This window comes from Rhinatrema bivittatum, chromosome 1 (genome assembly GCF_901001135.1).
Source record: "Rhinatrema bivittatum chromosome 1, aRhiBiv1.1, whole genome shotgun sequence".
In the NCBI taxonomy this organism is placed as follows: domain Eukaryota; kingdom Metazoa; phylum Chordata; class Amphibia; order Gymnophiona; family Rhinatrematidae; genus Rhinatrema; species Rhinatrema bivittatum.
The window spans coordinates 420,465,897-420,488,886 of record NC_042615.1 but is presented as its reverse complement, the minus strand read 5'-3'; the positions used below and the strand labels follow the sequence as shown (position 1 = coordinate 420,488,886).

The 22,990-nt window shown below is 42.4% G+C and overlaps 1 protein-coding gene across 3 annotated transcripts in view; it reads right to left on the bottom strand.

Annotated features, from left to right (window-relative positions):
• FRMPD1 (FERM and PDZ domain containing 1) overlaps nt 1–22,990 on the bottom strand; it is a 504,405-nt gene that overhangs the window by 260,299 nt on the left and 221,116 nt on the right. For all 3 annotated transcript variants that reach the window (XM_029603113.1, XM_029603121.1, XM_029603130.1), the window contains one exon: nt 16,592–16,749. In XM_029603113.1, the coding sequence (XP_029458973.1) occupies nt 16,592–16,749 (158 nt within the window). The remainder of the gene's footprint in view (nt 1–16,591; nt 16,750–22,990) is intronic.

Here is a 22,990-nt window from a genome sequence, read left to right as displayed (position 1 = left end):
CCAGTAACAACCAATAAATACCAATAATAATTGTTACTAACTAATGCTAACTAGTAAACAAATAGTAAAACACCAGAAATAACTAGAGAAGCCCATGCACCGGGGTTTTTGTGGGGGTGGGGGGAAGAGGGGAAGGGTTTGGTTCTGAAAAACTTTAGGAAGCAATCATCGCAGTTACTGGATGTTGATATGACATAGATGCTTCACATGCTTTTCATTTATTAAGCTCCACTCGCACAATTTTTATTGGTTATTCGGATATCATGTTAATCCTTAAGTATACTTCAGTGTGATAGGGCAAGTTATCAGTCAATATCCTGATTATGATTTCTGATAGCCTACTTTGATTGTTCTAATGCTATATAGGGATAATATTATTACCATTGTTACTTTGTCCTTTTGAATCTCCCTGTTATAGCTGGGATGGTTGATACGAGATTGGGACCTATTTGATGTTATTATAGATTTATTATTGTTATTACCAATCCTATTGAATATAGGTTTTGCCATGCTGTATGTTCTCATGTTGTATTGTGGCTTATGTCTATAAGCTTTTGGTTCACTGTCATTTGATCGATTACCGCTGTACTTTGTTTCTTCATTAACTAATAAAAAGGATATAATATATATAAAAAAAAAAAGAACAAAAATCCTTAACACAACCAAACAAGAGATTAAAATGCCCACAAGGGACATCCACACATGGTCACAGTTTGAAGAGATATCACAAATTGAAATTGAGTACATGATAAAAGGACTGAACCCTGCTCCCCACTCAATTGACACTATACCCATATTGGAATTTAAAAAACTTGCCAACACAGTTGTCCCAACTTTGACCAAAATCATAAACCTTTCCCTAGAGGAGGGATCAATGCCAGATACCCTTAAAGGAGCCATAATCAAACCAATTATTAAGAAAAAGAACCTTGACCCCCTAAATCTGAGCAATTATAGACCAGACTCCAACTTGCCCCTAATTGCCAAACTAATCAAAAAAAACACTCAAAAAACAACTATCAAACCACTTAGAAAGTAATAACATATTATATCTTGCACAACATGGATTCCGCAAACACTACAGTACTGAGACAGTACCATTAGCACTATCAGATAATATCTTAAGAGGCTTTGACAAAGGAACACATTACATTCTGGTTCTTCTGGATCTCTCTGCAGCATTTGACACTATAAATCACAAAATGCTAATCGATACTCAATCACAAAACAATAAACTGGTTTGAAGCATACCTAAGTAACAGGTGCTTCCAAGTCCAAATCAAAAACACATTATCAGACAAATTCAAACTACAAACAGGAGTCCCACAGGGATCAGCCCTATCTGCAACACTCTTTAACATCTACCTCCTCCCAGTATGTCACCTGCTTGCAGGACTTGATATAATACATTACATATATGCAGATGCATACAACTACTACTACCCATCACAAACACTATAGAAGAAACAATGAAACTGGCCAATATGTATCTTGAAATAATCAAGCAGCTCCTAAACCAAATGGAACTGGTTATAAACATTGACAAAACTGAATTTTTACATCTAGAACGAAAAAACATACAACCTATATAACCTACAGTTGCAATCAAAAAGAATCAAACCGTGGAGTTAGCAATAAAAGTACGGAACTTAGGAGTAATAATAGACCCTGAGATAAATATGAAACAACACATTTCACAGAAATTAAAAGAAGGTTATGCCAAATTAATGGATCTGAGATGACTGAAACCCCTACTAACGCTAGAAAATTTTCATACAGTTCTACAGGCAATGATTTTCGCAAGTACAGACTACTGTAATTCCCTGCTATTAGGGCTACCTCAAGTTACCATTAGGCCACTACAAATATTGCAAAATTCCACTGCTAGAATTCTGAAAGGAAAAAAGAAAATAGACCACATTACAGAAACACTTGCTGAACTGGCTCCCAATCGACCAAAGAATACAGTACAAGGCACTGTGTATAATTCATAAACTAATCCACGACGAAAAAGGCTGACTGGCTCAACACAGCACTGCGCATGCATGTACCACACAGAAACCTGAGGTCTGCTAATAAGGCTTTACTAACTGTTCCTTCCGTCAAATCAGTACGCCTTTCTCAAGTAAGGGAGAGAGCACTATCACTGGCTGGACCTGTGCTATGGAACTCCATGCCACTCGAAATAAGGCTACAGAGAAATCTGAAACTATTTAAAACTAATCTGAAAACCTGGCTTTTTAAACAAGCCTTTTACAAAGACAAAGACAAAGAGAACGAGGGAAGCAATCGATAGATAAAGACGCAACAAACAAACAGTTTTATTCATTTACATCTCCAAATGCATATTAAATGTAGGCTTGAATCACTTAACAGTTTCCTAACCAAACATATAAGCTCTAACCAACACATAGTTTCTCTTATTAAAATGTGTTACCGTTTTATGTTGGCACATGTTTAAATTGTAATCTATACCAATTATATATTCTTTTCTTATTGTGCCTTTATGTAAACTGTTGTGATGGTGAATTAACTTAACGATGGTATAGAAGAGTTTTAAAATAAATAAATAAATAAACATTTTAGCTGGATAAACAACACCAGAGTCATAATTTAACTGGATTAGTGGTGCTGAATGTCAACCTCATATACAATATATTTAGTTTAAAACTTTTGATTAATTAATCGCAAAATAGGGCAAAGGAATATAATTTATTTATCTGATTTACATTCTGCTTTTTGGCACTTCAAAGTGATTACATTCAAGTACTGAGGGTATTTCCCTGTCCCCAGAAGGCTCATAATCTAACTTTGTACTTGAGGCATTGGAGGGTAAAGTGACTTGCCTAAGGTGACAAGGGATGGAAATGAGACTTGAAACCTGGGTTCCCTGGTTTGTAGCCCACTGCTCTAACCACTAGGCTGCTCCGCCACTCAGAACCCCTTCACACCTCTAGACAGGGATTGTGCTACTTTGGGGGCTGCGTGTTGTACCACCCTACAAATAAATGTAAGAATATTTTATAACACTATCTTCTATTTTCTTTCTCATTTAAACACAAATCCACTCTCCTTTACTCTGTGTGATTGACTAAGCCCCACTATGCTTTAATTTTGGAAATTTTCCAGTAATGGAAAGTTCCAAGGAGTAGTAGTCACTTAGTAGTAACTGGAAGGGTCCATCCCCTAAAGAATGGGTCACTGTTGGGAGTATAAATGGTGACACCATGAGTCACTAGAAGAGGAGTCACCTAGAGTTCTAGAAGCTCTTTCTGAGTTTCAGTCAGGCTTTGTCCAAGTGAGGGGCAGCCATGGCTCTCACTAGGCTCATGGAGAAGGCAGGGTTGTTTGCCTTTTTTTTTTTTTACATTATTCCAAGATGATAAAGGATTCCATGGATTGTTTTCTTATTTTCTCTAAATGCTTTTTCACAAGCCCAGCCAAGGCAGCAATTGAAATGACAGGTGGGCTAGTGTACAGAAAAGAAAGACATCTGAAGGAAATGCTGAATGGCAGCATGGCGAAACCGAGGAGAAGTGTAGTGGAATATTAGAGATAACAGGTAATCATGTGAAATCTTACAGAACTGAAAAAATTACTACCAGTTTGAACTGTAAGAGGTAGAAAGGCAGTGAATGAAGATTCAGAGAGAGGTGACTGAAGAATGTATCTAGCAGTTTTACTAAGAATGAGATGCATGTAGACCTTTCTTCTTTTTTTTTAAATTTTATTTTAGAATTTTAACAATACATATAAAGTATTTATCCAAAAGAAAAACTTTGATTAAGCATTATTTGCAATCTTGTACAATATACAGCTTATACAATAACTTCTCAATACCCCAATGCCTTAATCTTTAATCCCATTTTACACTCTAGTGGGGGGATAAGTCTACAAGGAGTTTAACAAAAAGTTTTTAAGGTATTGGTATAATCCTGAGCTTAAGCAGTGCCATTTTCGTTTTGGATCTCTATGATTCTAATACTAATTAGAAAAAGAATCAATAAAAGCTCTTAATTGCTCAGGAGCAAAGAATATGTAATAATCATTTCCCTTTTTGAAGACACATTTACAAGGATAGCGCAACATGAATCTTGCACCTAACAAAACAGTTTCCTGCCTCATTGCAAGAAATTGCCCTTACGTCTTTCTTGCGTTATCTTAGAAATATCTGGGAACATATGTATTAATAAATCATGACAAGGGGAATTTAAGTGTCGGAAATACCTAGTCTTCATTTTGCTAACATCCTGTTCAGCTACCAAAGACACAATCAAAGTAGAACGCTCTATTATTTCAATTGCTGAAGATTCCAAAACATTGTCAAATTATTAATATCTAATGGATTTTGCTCTTGACCCACTATTTCCTCCCTTTCAGCTGTTGATTTGGGGATGAAATAAACCTTATTTATCTCAGTGTCCGTCATAAGAAGTGTCTCCCGGAGATACCTTTTAAAAGTCATAATGGGCAGTTCCCCCATTACTCTAGGGAACTTTATTAGCCTGAGATTTAATCTCCGGTTCCAGTTCTCCAAAAGTTCTAGTCTTTGGGACAATGCCATTCTATCCTTAATAATGGCCTGGTTGAATTCTTGGATATTTTTTATCTCAGTTTCCATTTTTTCCACTTTTGTTTTCACATTTTTCAGGGATTGCACTTGATCAGAAATTTGTGTGTTCAAAGAAGTAGCTAATTGTTCCATTTTTAAGTTACTAGTCTTGACTGCAACTGAGAGTCCAGCTGTAAGATCCCATAGGGTCTCCAACGTGACCACCGCTGGTCTAATAGGGGTTGCTATTTGCTCATCAGGTAAAGATGGTAGTCCGGTGCCTGTTGGTGTAGCTTCCAAACGACCAGCTGCCACTGAAGTTTCCCCGAGGAGTTCCCTTGTTGCTTCTGGCTGTGCAGATGCCACACTTCCTCCTCCCTGCAGTCCCGAGTCGCTGACATCATTGTTCAGCATCAGGTCTTCTAGCGATGATGCTTCCCTCTAAGCCGGTGGTCTGTTTTCGGGGGGGGGGGGCTGAGGAAAACCTCTGCCTCAGGCGATTCCGATTCTCCTCTAATCAGCACCGCAGCGAGGCTACTCCCCCCATTTCTCACTACCCCTGGAGTCGTAAAGCTGGTAATGAGTGTCTGCTCAGTAAGTTGCATTGATATAGATGGGAAAACTCTCATTTTCCCCTTCCTTTTTTCCGACATTTTATTCTTATAATTTTCTGCAAAAGGAAACCCAGTAAACTCTCCAAAATGCCATAGTATCTCCGAGGAATTGAGCAGGCCACTCACAACGACTCCTCTCAGGATGCTTCTCAGGACGCCAAAAAGACTACTCTGAATATTTCAGTTTTGTCTCCATTCGTAGTCCTTTCTTCTGCACCATCTGAGAAGTGCGAGGATCAAATTCAGCCCTGGGCTTAAGTCCTCACAAAGTCCCACATCCAAGAGATGTGGATGCTCTGAATGGAGGGAAAGACAGATCTCCAGGGCCAAAGTATAGGAAAATAGTTTTCACTATTCTTTTAAGTGGGAGTCACTTTGGATCTAATGGGTCTGGAGCAGAGCCAGGTTGGGAAGAGGAGTTTGCAGATATTGGACTGACTGGAAGAAGGTTGGGGGTGGAGGAGTCTCATTGGCCATCACCACCTCCTCTCTCCCTCCCTCCCTGCTGCCCTTAAGCCAGAATAGGTATGTATGTATGAATTTATATATGTAAGTGCGTAGCTTCCACTGCTGTTGCCATATATATCTAAGACAATGAAAAAGTGTACTTAGTCTGTAGCTCTGTGCTTTCACTCCTTCTTCTGCGGTACTCTTCCTGCTGCTGGCTACAATGGAGTTTACCTCCTCTCCAACTGCTGTGCTCTTCCAGCTGCAGGCTATGTCATGTTTCTTGCTTTTCTGGCATTGGAACAAGGGACACCTTCCAATTTCTGTGACCAGTGGGACCTGGCTGCTTCTGCTCCTCTGGCTCTCATTGCACTGTGGGACTGGATTGGGAGGGTTGGAGGTGTGGCTTTATCTTTGCAGCATTGTGGTCTGCCTCTCATGAACATAAGAACATAAGAAAATGCCATACTGGGTCAGACCAAGTGTCCATCAAGCCCAGCATCCTGTTTCCAACAGTGGCCAATCCAGGCCATAAGAACCTGGCAAGTACCCAAAATCTAAGTCTATTCCATGTTACCATTGCTAATGGCAGTGGCTATTCTCTAAGTGAACTTAATAGCAGGTAATCAACTTCTCCTCCAAGAACTTATCCAATCCTTTTTTAAACACAGCTATACTAACTGCACTAACCACATTCTCTGGCAACAAATTCCAGAGTTTAATTGTGCGTTGAGTAAAAAAGAACTTTCTCCGATTAGTTTTAAATGTGCCCCATGCTAACTTCATGGAGTGCCCCCTAGTCTTTCTACTATCCGAAAGAGTAAATAACCGATTCACATCTACCCGTTCTAGACCTCTCATGATTTTAAACATCTCTATCATATCCCCCCTCAGTCATTTCTTCTCCAAGCTGAAAAGTCCTAACCTCTTTAGTCTTTCCTCAGAGGGGAATTGTTCCATTCCCCTTATCATTTTGGTAGCCCTTCTCTGTACCTTCTCCATCGCAATTATATCTTTTTTGAGATGCGGCGACCAGAATTGTACACAGTATTCAAGGTGCGGTCTCACCATGGAGCAATACAGAGACATTATGACATTTTCCGTTTTATTCACCATTCCCTTTCTAATAATTCCCAACATTCTGTTTGCTTTTTTGACTGCCGCAGCACACTGAACCGAAGATTTCAATGTGTTATCCACTATGACACCTAGATCTCTTTCTTGGGTTATAGCATCTAATATGGAACCCAACATTGTGTAACTATAGCATGGGTTATTTTTCGCTATATGCATCACCTTGCACTTATCCACATTAAATTTCATCTGCCATTTGGATGCCCAATTTTCCAGTCTCACAAGGTCTTCCTGCAATTTATCACAATCTGCTTGTGATTTAACTACTCTGAACAATTTTGTGTCATCTGCAAATTTGATTATCTCACTCGTTGTATTTCTTTCCAGATCATTTATAAATATATTGAAAAGTAAGGGTCCCAATACAGATCCCTGAGGCACTCCACTGCCCACTCCCTTCCACTGAGAAAATCGCCCATTTAATCCTACTCTCTGTTTCCTGTCTTTTAGCCAGTTTGCAATCCACGAAAGGACATTGCCACCTATCCTATGACTTTTTACTTTTCCTAGAAGCCTCTCATGAGGAACTTTGTCAAACGCCTTCTGAAAATCCAAGTATACTATATCTACCGGTTCACCTTTATCCACATGTTTATTAACTCCTTCAAAAAAGTGAAGCAGATTTGTGAGGCAAGTCTTGCCCTGGGTAAAGCCATGCTGACTTTGTTCCATTAAACCATGTCTTTCTATATGCTCTGTGATTTTGATGTTTAGAACACTTTCCACTATTTTTCCTGGCACTGAAGTCAGGCTAACCGGTCTGTAGTTTCCCGGATCGCCCCTGGAGCCCTTTTTAAATATTGGGGTTACATTTGCTATCCTCCAGTCTTCAGGTACAATGGATGATTTTAATGATAAGTTACAAATTTTTACTAACAGGTCTGAAATTTCATTTTTTAGTTCCTTCAGAACCCTGGGGTGTATACCATCCGGTCCAGGTGATTTACTACTCTTCAGTTTGTCAATCAGGCCTACCACATCTTCTAGGTTCACCGTGATTTGATTCAGTCCATCTGAATCATTACCCATGAAAACCTTCTCCATTACGGGTACCTCCCCAATATCCTCTTCAGTAAACACCAAAGCAAAGAAATCATTTAATCTTTCCGCGATGGCCTTATCTTCTCTAATTGCCCCTTTAACCCCTCGATCATCTAACGGTCCAACTGACTCCCTCACAGGCTTTCTGCTTCGGATATATTTTAAAAAGTTTTTACTGTGAGTTTTTGCCTCTACAGCCATGCTCTTCCTCACTGCAGGGCCAGGCTGAGTTGGGGGTGGTGCTCTTTCTTGCCATGGTCTGCCTCTGCTCCTCCACTATGGCTAATTGCTAGACCAGACTTGGGCTGGAGCAGGGGCAAGGTTCTTCTTGCTGTCCCAGTCCCCTGCATTCTCCTGCTTCTTTCCAGCTATGCAGAGAGTGGAGAGGCCTTCAATCATGAAACCAAAGTGTTTTTTTTTCCAGTGACAGTGAACCAATTAGGGGTCACCCTAGGGCAGGGGTCGGGAACCCATGGCTCGCGAGCCAGATATGGCTCTTTTGAGGGCTGCATCTGGCTCGCAGACACGTGTCGCCATACTTCGCGGTTCCCCGCTGACCCAGCTGCTCCCCGGTCCTCCGCCGCCCGGGCTTAAAATGCTGTCAGCCCGGGCGGAACGCGGCAGGACAGCTGGAGTCAGCGGCACCGGCGTGCTCTCTTCTCCTCCCCCCCCCCCCCCCGCGGCCCGGAAGAGGAAGTGGAGAGCATCGGGAGCCTGCGCGGGAAGAAGAGACCACACTAGCGTGGTCTCTTCTTCCGCGCAGGCACCCGATGCTCACCACTTCCTCTTCCGGGCCGCGGGGGGGAGGAGAAGAGAGCACGCCGACTGGAGTCATCCGGGTGCCTGCACGGGAGTCATCGGGTGTCAGCCGGGTGCCAGCGCTGGAGTCATCGGGTGCCTGCGCGGGTCTTCCCGCGCAGGCACCCGATGCTCTCCACTTCCTCTTCCGGGCCGCGGGAAGAAGAGAGCACGCCGGTGCTCTCTTCTTCCCGCGGCCCGGAAGAGGAAGTGGAGAGCATCGGGTGCCTGCGCGGGAAGAAGACTGCAGCGCGGCTCGGAGGAAAATGAAAATCTTCAACCGCGGCCGATGGGACTCCGCCTTCGCCTCCGCGAGGGCTGAAAATGAAGGAGGTTAGCGTTGGGAGGTGGCTGCTGCTGCCGCGAGTTCCCGGGGGGGGGGGGAAGGGGGAGAGAGAGAGTGAATGAGCGAGCAAGCATGTGTGTTTGAGATCCTGTGTGTGTGAGTGAGAGATTGCATGTATGTGAATGATTGAGAGCCTGTATATGTGAAAGAGAGTATGTCTGTGATTGAGATCCTGCCTGTGAGAGAGAGAGCATGAATGTAAGTTTACCATTGGGAACCTGTATGTGTAAGTTTGTAATTGAAAACCTGTTTGTTTGAAAGAGTATGTGTGTATGATTGAGATCCTTTGTGTGTGAGAGAGATCATGTGTATGTATGATTAAGAGCCTGTGTGTATAAGTAAGAGAGAGATCATGTGTGTCTGTGTCTGATTGACAGCTGGTTTAGGTGATGGAGCATGTGAGTATGTGATTGAGAGCCTGTGTTTAAATGAGAGAGAGAGACCATGTGTGTCTGTGTGATTGAGAGCTGATTTAGGTGAGGGAGCATGTGAGTATGTGATTGAGAGCCTGTGTTTAAATGAGAGAGAGAGACCATGTGTGTCTGAGTGTGATTGAGAGCTGATTTAGGTGAGGGAGCATGCGAGTATGTGATTGAGAGCCTGTGTGTAAATGAGAGAAAGAGAGGACATGTTTGTAAGCATGTGAATGAGAGTCTGTGTGTGAGAGAAAAAGACAGCATGTATTTATGTGATTGAAAGCCTGTGTGTGTGTAAGCGTGAAAAGATAGACAGCATGTGTGTAAATGTGTAATTAAGAGCCTATATAAGTGAGAGAGAAAAAACATTTGTATATGTGAGTGACTGAGAGCATGTGTGTATAGGTGTGTCATTGAGAGCCAGTGTGAGAGAGAGCGCTGGTATGTGACTGAGAGAGGAGAAAGTTCCAAGCAAACCACCCCACCTCCTGCTAATTCAGAACAATCTCAGGACACCTGGATATCAAACGTTCCCAGGTATGCAGAGCAAAAAAAATTTTGTATCCTTATTATTTTTCATTACTGGATCTTTGTGTCTGCTATTTTGAAATATTTTGTTGGTATCTGGAAATGTTTTATATGAGTTTTTAATTATTGGATATTCCACTCATCAGCTGTTTCGAAATATGTTCTTTTTGTTAGTACAGTTTTACTGCTGATGATTTTATATTTCTTGATTTGTTTTATAAGGATGTGTGATGTTTCTTTTTTCCTTTGTTACACTGCATACAGAGACTCTGGCTTGTTGCAGTTTCCAATTCAGTTTTTGTCTGCATGCTTCTTGTTATGCGTTTTGGTGTCTTTATTCTATGTTAGGTGAGGGACAGCACGTGATTCAGGTGAGGTTTTCTGCTGGCGTGTAGTTTCTGTGTAGGACTCTATAGCAGCCTGACTTGGTCCGTTTTCCTAATAGGAGATGTATTGGTGTCTTAAGGCCTGGTGTAATATTTTCAGAGACTTATTGTACTTTAAAAGTGTGATCTTACATAAAATGCACACATTTACTTGTATTTAGTTTTAAACATATTGTATGGCTCTCATGGAATTACATTTTAAAATATGTGGCGTTTATGGCTCTCTCAGCCAAAAAGGTTCCTGACCCCTGCCCTAGGGGTTCACAGGAGCTGCCACTGGCACCTGAGCCTTCTCTGGAAGAACACTGGCAAAGGGGCTGGCATTTGTTGTGGGTGCTATCTCACTAGGTGTAAGCTGTGATTGGGTGAAGGTGCCAGAAAAACAGAGAAGACACTCTAAAGTTAGCAAGTAGCACATTTAAGACTAATAATGCACAATAAAGCTCTGGAATTTGTTGCCAGAGGATGTGGTTAGTGCAATTAGTGTAGCTGGGTTCAAAAAAGGTTTGGATAAGTTCTTTGAGGAGAAGTCAATTAACTACTATTAGTCAAGTTGACTTAAGGAATAGCTACTGCTATTAATTGCATCAGTAGCTTGGGATCTTCTTAGTGTTTGGGTAATTGCCAGGTTATTGTGGCCTGGTTTGGCCTCTGTTGGAAACAGGATGCTGGGCTTGATGGACCCTTGGTCTGACCCAGCATGGCAATTTCTTATGTTCTTATGTTCTTAAACTTTACTGCGTATTTTCCATGGTTATTAACTGGCACCATACACACTTAAATCTGGTTATATTCATGTCCCACAGTTATTCTCAGTTTTCTCTCTCTTGGGATCCTGCCTTGCTCTCATCCTGCACAGCATGGAATGGTAAATCTTTCAGGGGGGTCCTGGTTCTCTTAACTCTTCAGCATCCCTGTTCCCCCACAATATCTGAGCTCCAGATATACTTGGATGTCTCCCACTCCATAATTGTCTCTTTCCCAGGATAAACACTCTGGTGAAAATCCTTTGCACTCTGAGTTTTCCTCTCTTGGACAGGCAGGGTGACAAAATTTTCTCCTGAACAAAAATGGAAAAAAAAATCTTCACATCACCCTACTTGCTCACACAGCTCAGAGTCTTCACTGTCCATTTACTGGGTGTGAGATGGAATCAGCAGCTCCCATTTCCTATCCTAACCAAGGAAGAAGGCTTTCCTTCCCTGAGCCAGAAGTAGGGACTCTGAAACTCAAGAATAGAAAATTAAAAAAAACTCCTTAAACCAACTTCAAAATCTTAGAGGCAACCTCTCCCTCCAGGATATGGAAAAGAAAGGTCTAAGTTGCCCCCTTCCTAACCTGGGCATTAGGGTCATGAGGCCCAGCCCATCATAGGGAAACCAGCAACAAATCACTCTTTCACCTTCTGAATCTAACCAAAAAATGCCTCACCGAACTCCCTCTGTGCCTGGTTTATGCAGACAGGAGGGCACCATTCCAGCAGTCCCACAGGGTGTGCTGTTAGGAAATGGTATGCCCCTCTCCTTCTCTGCTCCTAATCCCATGTCCTAGGCTAGGGCCATCTGACAGAGATCCCAAGAGGTCATCACATGTAGAAAATGGTTGTTGAGAGTGGGAGACCAGCTGAAAAGGATATTGCTGTAGTCCTCTCTGGGTATCTTAACAGCATTAAGGAAGAGACTGAAAAGTTGTTAATGACAAGACATATGGAGGTCTATGTACAATGCATTTTTCCCATAGACGCAAAATGGGAAAAACCCTTTAGGATCTGTGTGATTCAAAAAGATGGCTTTAATAAGAGCCTGAATTTGGAGGCAGAGTGTATAATGCACACAAATTGCTCAGATGTTCTGGTTACCTAGAGTAACTGGAATACCAGGGGGTTATCCCTGATAGATTTAGGGTTCTTTGGAGGTAGGTCTCCAAATGGATTAGTTTCACACATGCCATAACAGGAGTGAAGCCAAGGTATGATCTTAATCTCTCAAATATGCTGCTAATGCTTTACTTAATACTTGCATTGTGCTATCAAAAGCCTCTTTCTGGAGCATATAGGATGTAATACATACAGGCAATACATCAAGCTGTGCCTGGAAATTCTTTCTAATCAGGCTAATAGCGCCCAGACAATTGGGGCTATTTCTATATCTTTCTGCCGTATTGTCTGGGTCTCTGAATTTCTTGTTATTTGACAATCTTCTCTCTGTACAAGTGTGGGACAGAATAGTAACTTGGTACTGACGCTTTTATCAGCAATATCATTCTTGGGTTTTTTTCCTTGAGTACAAGATCTGTTTTTTTCTAGCATTGAGTTTTTTATCAGTTGGAATGGGAATGTCCCAGGTGATCATAACGTTTTCATTCTCTACAGTTCAGGGCTATGTTCCCAGTGATTTCTGGTACAGCAATATTAGTGTTTACAGCAGTTTCCAGTGAATGAACTGTGCTACCTTATTGCACCTCTCTGTATACAGACAGGCCTTCTGACATCAGCATGTTGCACCCAGCAAAGAAATGTGTAACCATTCCTAGTTCTGTGCTACAGAATCTGCATTTCTCTGTTTTGCAGTTTTTTCCCTATACTTGCTATAAACCATTTCGTCTGTAGTCCACTGTCCTCTGCTGCAATTATCACTGTTTTTTGCAGAGTAATGTCTCCAAATGGGATGATTTTATGCACACCTTAACAAGAATGAACCTCACTCGTAAGCTAGGGTACGTTGGGATACAAACTCAATCTCTCAAAAGCATTGCTAATATCCTTCTTAATACTTGCACTGTGCCAAAGAGAGCCTCCTTCTGGAGTTCATAAGGTGTTATATGCACAGGCAACATGTCTAGATGCACCTGGAAGTTCTTTTTAATTGGGGATTATTTCTCTTTCTTTCTGCCACATTTTCTGGGTCTCTGGTTACATCATTTGCAGGGACCTTTGTTTTCATTTTTTATTTTATTTTTCTGGCTAGAATTTATAACAACAAGAACAAGAAAGATATTTACCTGGAAAAAAAATGACTCCTTTTTCCAGTGTAATGGCCCCTCTGGGCACATTCCCTTAGTTTAGCTGGAGCAGTGTAAGTTAGAGAATGAGGGGAGGACCCATGCATATGCAGCCCCTTCCTTTGAGGGTGCTGGAATGGCCGTCCCCTGGACAGGTTTCATAAGCAGCTTTCTACAGTCAGACTGTAGGCAGTGTTTTAGGTTTTGAAGAGTTAGGTGGCAGTAAAGAGCTTTGTTTTTGCACTGGTTTTCAGGCCCACTTGTGGAACCAGATAAACCCTGCCTGGGGATCCTAAGCAGGGTCGAGAGGCAGTTCTCCAGCTGGGTGAGCTTCTCTCCGGATTAACTTTCGGGATTTTACCTTTTTCGCAGTAGGAGCCTTTTGAGACTCCTGGGCATCATCTGGGCTCAGGGATTGGGGAACCCTGGGTTCGAGGTGCCCTGTAAGGAAGACCTGCTCCTCTGCGTTCTCAACAAGAAAGGAGGTATGGCGGTGACCTGCTGCAGGGACCAAATCGGGTGTTGGATTCAGTTGTGGGGGAAAGGGTTTTTTTTGAGTGCTTGTATGCAGGACGAAGAGTTTGCTGCCCCTTCCTACTTGAGAGGAACATCGGAAGCTGCTGAGTGGATCCCTCCCATCTGGGATCCAGAGGAAGAGAAAGAGAAAAGAAGAAAAAATAACTACCTGACCATGAGAAAGAACTATTTGACACCTTCGAAGACACCCAAACAGAGTCTTCGCTGCTGGCGAGAGAGAGAGAAAATTTGGACTCTTTGTGCCAAGACTGATTGCCCGGCTTTGGTTGAGGTTGAAGGGGCATTCCTGCCTAACCAAAGAATACCCTGTCCAATTGGGATCTTCACTTTATTCCACACCTTGGAGGGTGGATGTGTCCCTGGTCCCTGGCAGACGAGACATGGGCACAGATAGAGGTGAAAGAGATTTTTCTGTGGTGCTAACTTGGACTAAGTTATATGTGCCATTTCTCAATTGATTACACACCAGTAAAGTATTTAATTTTGAGCAACACATCTGAGTCTGGAGTGGTTTTTGGCACTTACAGCCCACAATGGGAAAACACCCCTTTCCTAGAGACTAAAGGTCCATCAAGCCCAGTATCCAGTTTCCATCAGTGGCCAATCAAGGTCACAAGTACCTAGCAGGATCCCAAGGGGTAGATAGATTCCAAGCTGCTAATTCCAGGGGTTAAGCAGTGGATTTCTGCAACTCCACCTTAATAATGGTTTATGGAATTTACTTCCAGGAGATTGTCTGAACCTTTTTTAAATGCAGCTATACTAACAGCTTTTTCCACATCCTCTGGCAACAAATTCCAGAGCTTAGTTATGCACTGAGTAAAAAAATATTTTCTCTTATTAGTTTTAAATGAATTACCCAGTAACTTTATTGTGTGTCCCCCTACTCTTTGTACTTTTTGAAAGAGTAAACAACTGATTAACGTTTACTCATTCCATTTCACTCATTATTTTATGGACATCTATCATATCTCTCCTAAGCTGTCTCTTCTCCAAGCCTTTCTTCATAGGGGAATTGTTCCATCTCCTTTATATTTTTGGTTGCCCTTCTCTACCTTTTCTAATTCTACTATATCTTTTTTGATATGTGGTAACCAGAACTGCACACCATACTCAAGATGAGGCCACACTATGGAGCAATACAGAGTCATTATGCTATTCTCTGCTTTATTCTCCATTTCTTTCCTAATAATCCCTAGCATTCTATTTGCTTTTTTGGCTGTTGCTACACACTGAGCGGAGAAGAGTTCAACGTATTATCAATGATGACACCTATATCTTTTATGTCCCCATGGTGTGTGGTCTGCACCCGAAAATGGGGTTACACCAGTAAATATCTTTTTAGTTTTGTTGTGATAAAGAGTAACACTGATAAATTCCTGGGAAAAATAAAATAAAAACTGAAAACGAAGGTCCCTAATCATTTGATACTTGAGGATATTCTCTCTGGCCATACAATCCACAGAATAGACGCTTGATACTGACACGTCTAACATCAATGTTGTTCTTTTCTCCGTTACCTCAATATCTGGGTTTCCTGCATCAGGCTTTATGAGTTGGAACAGGAATGTCTGGCTGATCACATCTTCAGTGCTTCTCAGGTATAGTGATGCTATAGTGTTTACATAATTTCTACCTTATTATGCCTCTGTATACAGGCTTTCTGGTATTAGCTTTCCACATTCAGTGATGAGGGGGTGTGCAACTTTTTCTACTTCTGTTCTACAGAATTTGCATTAGTCTGTTTTACAGAGGGTTTTTTTGTATGTTGGCTGTGAACCATCTTGTCTGTAATCCATCATCCTAAACTGCATCTCATCTTCAGGTTTAAGATTACCTCTCCTTAGACAATACTGTGTCAGGGCTTGATCCACATGGGGTTTCTGACATTCTTTGCCATGTGGTCAACCAGGTGCTGTAATGGATCATGAGTGGAACATCAATATTTGCTTTCTCAGTCACGGCGCTGGTCAAAAAAGCAAACAGAATATTAGGAATGATCCAAAAAGGAATGGAGAATAAAAGGTAAAATATCATAATGTCTCTGTATCGAGCCATGGTGCAACTGCACCTTGAGTATTGTGTGCAGTCCTGGTTGCTCCAGCTCAAAAAAGACACAGCAAAACAAGAAAAGGTGCAGAAGAGGGCAACAAAAATGATAAAGGGGATGGAACATCTCTCCTAGAATGAGAGGCCACATGGGTTAGGGCTTTTCAGCTGAGAGAAAACATGTAGTAATTTATCAAATCATGAGTGGGCTGCAACGGATAAATACAGGACAATTATTTATCCTTTCAAATATACTGAAACAAGGGGACATCCCATGAAACTAACAATCAACAAATTTAAAACAAATCATTGGAAGTATTTTTTTTCACTCAGCGCACAATCAAGCTATGGAATCTGTTGCCAGAGGATGTGGACAAGGCAACGAACAGAGTGGGGTATAAAAAAGATTTGGACAAGATCCTGGAGGAAAAGTCCATAAAATATTATTAGCCAGGTAGACTAAAGAAAGCTATTGCTATTCCTGAGAGTCATTATCAGGAAACAGATCTACTTTATGGGCTCTCCGGGGTACTTGCGACTTAGACTGACTCTGTCAGAGACAGGATGCCAGGCTCGATAGACCTTGCTCTGATCCAGCATGCCATTTCTTACGTTTTTATGCAGGACGTCAGTGCTGGGCTGTACTATTACCGTAGCATCTGCTTCATCCTGTCACTCATAGGTGCAGTACCTCCTTTCGAAGCCACAGAATTGAGTTTTTAGTGTAAGTAGAAAATTCCTACCTGTAGCCAATGATGCGATCGTGAGGGAAGGATTCTGAGAAATGTCAAAGCCATAACTGTTGAGAAGCAGATCTTTGTATATTGTTACAGTCAGTTTCACAGGGGCACTGAACTGATTCTGAATGCCAGATGAGCCGTTTGCCACTGAAGTTCTGCTTCTGAAAATTAGCAAAAAAGAAAAAATACTGTAGGTTGGTACACAGTATTGCTTCCTTCTACACTTTTTAAAAATGTTTATTGCATATTGCAGGGGTGACCAACTCCAGTCCTCAGAGCCACAAACTGGCCCGGTTTTCAGGATATCCGCAATGAATATGCACGAAGTAGATTTGCATGCACTGCATATTCATTGCGGATATCCTGAAAACCGGGCCTGTTTGTGGTTTTTGAGGACCAGAGTTGGCTATTCTTGACATATTTGCCTGCGAAAATTTAATAAAAGCATGTCTAGCAACTAATCTCTGCTGTGTTCCTGTTTCCTGGAATCAGTGTTTAGGTTCTCTATTCTACACATTATTTGTGTGTGTTTCATATCCACATATCAGGCCTGAATTAAAATTCATGGTTACAAAGATTGGCAATGGCAAAAGTATAACAAAGTGATGGCAAGTACTACGTTTAACAGTGGGTTACACAGAGCGGGTCAACTGAGTGTTACAGGTACTGAGATTAGGCCTGGGTCTTTTTTCATTAGGAATGCGTGCTTGTTTGATATTTCCTATTTTGTTTTGTTTTTTAAACGAATCAAAAATGAACAAAATAATATCCATTTCTCGTTTTGTGCTGCTGTTTTTCTCACACACTTGCCCACCACCACAGATTTCCCCAAACTCCCCATTAACTTCTTTGTGATGCCGGGTTCTCCCCAGGGACAGTAGTCATGCCCAGGTGCTCCTGCCCTGCTGGTGCTATATTTCAAAAGGGCTGCTGGCTCCATTTGGAATAGCAGCAGGAAGGCAGGAGCACCTGGGGATTTCTCTTGCCCCCAGCATTGTCTGTGAGGATTCACAGGGCGGGGAGAGGAGGGGAGGAGAAACCCCCAGGGTGGGGGTGGGGCTGTTTTTAACCAGGTGAATGGGTTTTGGTTTTAGTGCATGATATTGTAAAATCAAAAGGAAACAAAAAAAATGTAAAAGGAAACAAACCCATCCCACAATTAATGAAACAAAAATAAATCTGTACGCACTCTTTTCTGAATCCTATTTTCTTATGCAGCTATGAAGCAATAGAGTTAAATACCATACTTCTGTCACTTTCATGTTTCTCTCATAAGTAATCTTTATGAAGATAAAGTTAAATTTCCCTGATTCATACAAAAAGGTACTATAGATCTGGAATTTCACAGACATCAACTTATTTTGTAACTGGGTTCTAATTTCTATTAAAAACACACACTCAGTGTTTCTAAAATGCCATGTTATGCACTTTGCAATATCTCAGTAATTTTCATGTTTTTGCTAGATATATAGTTTTATTAATATGTGTGCGTGTACTTTTCTGAATTTAAAAACTGCACACCTCTCAAAAAAGTACCCAAATGACCAAGCTAAGTGCACAACTTGCAAGTTGCTCAAGCATTTTCTTTTTGTTCTGAAAATGGAGTCCATACTTTTCCAAGGCCTTGAACAATTGCAGGGCCACTTCACATGCTGGAATAGTCTAGACTCATGCACAAATATTTTTTTATATATAGCAATGTCTTGAAGGCCAGATACAAGCACAGTACTGCTCAGATCATTTTTGCTTGTCAGTTTTCAGTTGTGCAAAACAGACTGCAGTTTTGGCATGTTGATCTTAATCATACTCAGGGTCGGATTTTGGGGTGGGCAATGAGACGAGGGTGAATGCTGGGCTTGAGGTGAGAAAGAAGTAAACACTGGAACGATGAAGAGGGAGTGAAAGCCCTCTCCCTAAAGACATCAGTTTTTCGGTTGCCATGTTAGTTGATTTTTTGCGTATCTTGTGGTGGGATTTGTTCATTTTTAATTAATTATGTTATTATTTTGTGTTTGGGCAGAAGTGTAACTTTTGGATGTTTAGTACTGTGGTTTGTAATAAGACCTGTTTCCACTCCCAACTGGGGATGGTTCAGCTCACAATTGTTACAGAATTTACTGCTAATTTTGAAAACGCATATAATCACTTTGAAAATGTGAGGATCAAGTCCCTCCCCTAGGATGAGCAAAAGTTACACACAGGAAGGTGCTCTTGCTGCTAGCAGTGTGCAGCCTATGCATGTAAAATATATGTGCAGATTTTTTTAAATCCCAAATTTTATGTGCAAGCCTTATCTCCACCCTGAATCCTCCCCTTCCCCCATGACACCTATCATGACCGCACATAAAAGCATGCACATAACCTCATTATTGGATAACCTGTTTTTGCATATATGCACTGAGGTCACTTTCACAGAGCCATTTACGCGCTTAAAACTGGGATTTGCATGCAGAAGTAGCTTTGAAAATGTCACCCAAAATGGCAATGAGAAATTATGTATCTGTATGAAAGGTTAAGCTGCCAGTAAAAATCTCTATTCACCAACCAACCTCTTTCCCTTTATGAAAATATTCTCTAACATCCACTGTACAAGGGAAACCCTTGCTCGGTGGTTTTGTGCAGTGGCTATATTTAAGGACAACCACTTTGTAATTGTCCCTTCTTATAGCTCCATATTTTACTCTTTATTATTCACTTTATATGTCCATTTTTTCTTTTTTGTTTATTTTTTATCCATTTTCATAATTGAATGTCCCCCTGGCTGCTTATCCAACCCAATCGGCAATTTTTCCTTTATGGTATACTTATCTAGGCTGCCGCCCTTACTGCTTCTTATGGGTTCGGATCCGCCTGCCTGACATTGGCCATGTTTCGGCAAAACGTTGCCTGCTTCAGGGACTACGAGAGAACAATCTGCTGTGTCCATACCGGGTTCACAGTCTTAAGACGTTTCTTAAACAGATAAAATCAAATTAAATTCAATATGAACTGTCTAAAACTTTAAAAACTATTTATTACCAGCTTCCAGGTACTTACTGTTCACGTTTGTTCAATGTTCTTAAAGTGAGTGACGCCTTCAACTTCTCATTCCGGCGTCTCTCTCTATTCTGCCTGCTTTTAAACTTACCACGGGCTAACTACTGCCTGTCCCCCTCAGACCGAGGCTATCTCCGGTGTACCCAATTTATTGTGTTCCACAATAACAGAATTTAAAATCCAGGTGGAAGATATGATAATATGGGCACTCGTGACCACACTCGCTCGCTCCATCCTCTCACCTCATAATAAACACCCGCAGGCATAATTGGATGAAAATAAGGCCGCAGCTTTATTACATACAGACCCGAGCCAATTATTAACAGCATATAATATAACACGGTTTCAGCATCCAACCCCTGACCATCCGCCACTCACCGGCAGGATAGCACACTACCAGCCGTCCGGCTTGATGATCCGGCCTCGCACACCGGGTTCGGACTCCCGCCACCTGCTTGCAAGGAGCCAACCCCCGTGTGGACTCCCGCCACCAACTTGCAAGGAGCCTGGCCCCCCGGAGTCTCCCGCCATCTTGCCAGCAAGGAGCCCCCATCGCTGACAACAGCCCCCAGTTGTCCACCTCCGTCCATTCCAGCTGAAACCCCCCTTTGTCAAACAATAACAAAACATTATGGCTCGGGCCAACCGCCCTCACCCACTGTGACAACCAAAACTTCCCCCCTCCGTGTAACTTGTAGGGAGGGTGGGAGGGAACGAAAACCCCTGCCTCCCTCTGCTGTGTCCCCGCGCGAATCCCCCTTGTGGATACGCTCGCCACGATCCCCAGTCCCTCCTCCCCCACGTGACCCCCCCTGAGCCAACCAGGGCCACACGTTGCCATGGCAACGCGCCCAGGTGGCCAATCCCCAATCACCCTTCGGCGTCTCTTCCTCCCCCCCCCCCCCACTGTTCTCTGACCGCGCGCCGACCCCGCTCCAACTGCGCCCGGCTGTAAATGACACACCCGACATTAGCATTATCTCATTGGTTCAGTAACAACACAAAAAGGTAACATTAGGTTTGGCAGCAAGCATGTACACTACTCAAATCAGCGAATCTTCGGTGTTAATACCACACAGAAACTAACAGTTGTCAGGCACAGTGACTCTCGCGAGGTAAAGTGAACCCACAGCGGGCAAGCAAGCAGAGAATGTAAGGAATTGGAAAGGTTAACTGCAACAAGGGCTAAAGGTCTTAAAATTCGAACACAGACAAATTCAAAGCAAGCTAGTGCCAGTAGGTGATAGGATGGCAGTGGACGTAGAGAATTTTAAAATGCCGGTTAGGCTCGCCAGACATTTAATAGGAGTTAGCACAACCCGGTGACAAACTGAAAGCCGACATGGTGGATTGCAGGTCTCCATCAGGTCCGCAAGATAATAGGGTAGGAAGGGCCTGAGGGCGGAACGGGCTTCGCCACGTCCGATAATGCAATTAAGCCAAATAATTGAAGACCGTGGCTGGTATTGAAGTTAAAGGAGAAGTTTGACAAAATACACTTATTAGTAGAAGTTAGGGAGGCAATGGGGACATATAGAAAGGAGGCAGATAAAAAATAAAGGATAGGGAGGAAACTTCTCTCATAATTGCAATAAATTGGGTACACCGGAGATAGCCTCGGTCTGAGGGGGACAGGCAGTAGTTAGCCCACGGTAAGTTTAAAAGCAGGCAGAATAGAGAGAGACGCCGGAATGAGAAGTTGAAGGCATCGCTCACTTTAAGAACATTGAACAAAAGTGAACAGTAAGTACCTGGAAGGTGGTAATAAATAGTTTTTAAAGTTTTAGACAGCTCATACTGAATTTAATTTGATTTTATCTGTTTAAGAAACGTCTTAAGACTGTGAACCCAGTATGGACACAGCAGATTGTTCTCTCGTAGTCCCTGAAGCAGGCAACATTTTGCCGAAACATGGCCAATGTCGGGCAGGCGGATCCGAACCCATAAGAAGCAGTAAGGGCGGCAGCCTAGATAAGTATACCATAAAGGAAAAATTGCCGATTGGGTCGGATAAGCAGCCAGGGGGACATGCAATTATGAAAATGGATAAAAAAGAAACAAAAAAGAAACAATGGACATATAAAGGGGGTAATTTTCAAAAGGAGTTACATGCGTAAATGTAGCTACTATTGTAGCAATTTTCAAAAGCCATTTACTCAAGTAAAGTGCACTTATGTGAGTAAATCCTATAGACAAGTCAATGGCATATATTGTAGCAATTTTCAAAAACCCACTTACTCAAGTAAAGTGAATTTACTCCAGTAAACCTGGTTTTTACTCGAGTAAATGCTTTTTAAAATCAGGCCCAAAGTGAATAATAAACAGTAAAATACGGGGCTATAAGAAGGGACAATTACAAAGTGGTTGTCCTTAAATATAGCCACCACACAAAACCACCGAGCAAAGGTTTCCCTTGTACAGTGGATGTTAGCCAGTAAAAATCTGGCAGACTGTCAATAAAACACAGTTTTATGAGTTGGCTACCGTGCAACTCTGAACCTGTCAAAAAATACTATCAGATTGTTCCTAATCATCCTGCTAGACCAGTCATTACAAATGGGATTTTCCCTCTCCACAGCCAATGCAGACAGGGGACACACCTTTTTCATGACCTCACTCAGTGGTATAAAGGAGGTGTGGCCCTAGCCGAAGCCACTAGTCCTGTCTCCAGCAGCGACGGACACGTGAAGAAGATGCAGCTCCCAGAGGCAGGGTGTCCCCAGGGCTGGCTGAGTCCTTGTTGCTCCTGGGATAACTACACCTAGGGGTTACTTCTCCTAGTGGGAGCTGTCTCCCAGGCCCTGACCTGGTTGAGCTCCTGGGTCATCCCACTGGTAGCAGTTTCCCAGGCCTTGCCTGAGGTCCCGGGGGTCCTCAGGCAGAGAGTGATCCTGGATTCTCAAGAGATTTGCAAGACACACCACCCTCTCCTCCCCTGCCTCTCTCTCAAGGTGAAGGAGCAGCAGAAGTAAGTAGAAGCCGGGTCAGCAACCAGCAGGAGGGAGCCTGTCTGGAGGTGGTAAGTAGTGACTGAGCTGGTTTTCCTTATGGATATACACCTGCTGGAGAGAGGGCAGTTGCAGCAAGCTCAGGGGACTGCAGTGCAAGGTGTAACTCCCTGCTGTGAGGCTATTCTCCTGGCTGTTTCTATAGTATTAAATGCTACAGTAGTGTGATACACCTACTAGTTCCCCAAACATGCTAGGTAAAGCCTTACTCAGCGTGGGCATGACAATCTGCAGGCTCATGGGTTAATTGGTACCTAGCTGAGCAAGCCAGGATAACAGACCCCACTGCTCAGTGCTAATAAGTCCTTAATTGGATATAGTTCTGCACAAAGTATCACCCACTGCTGTACCTCAGGGT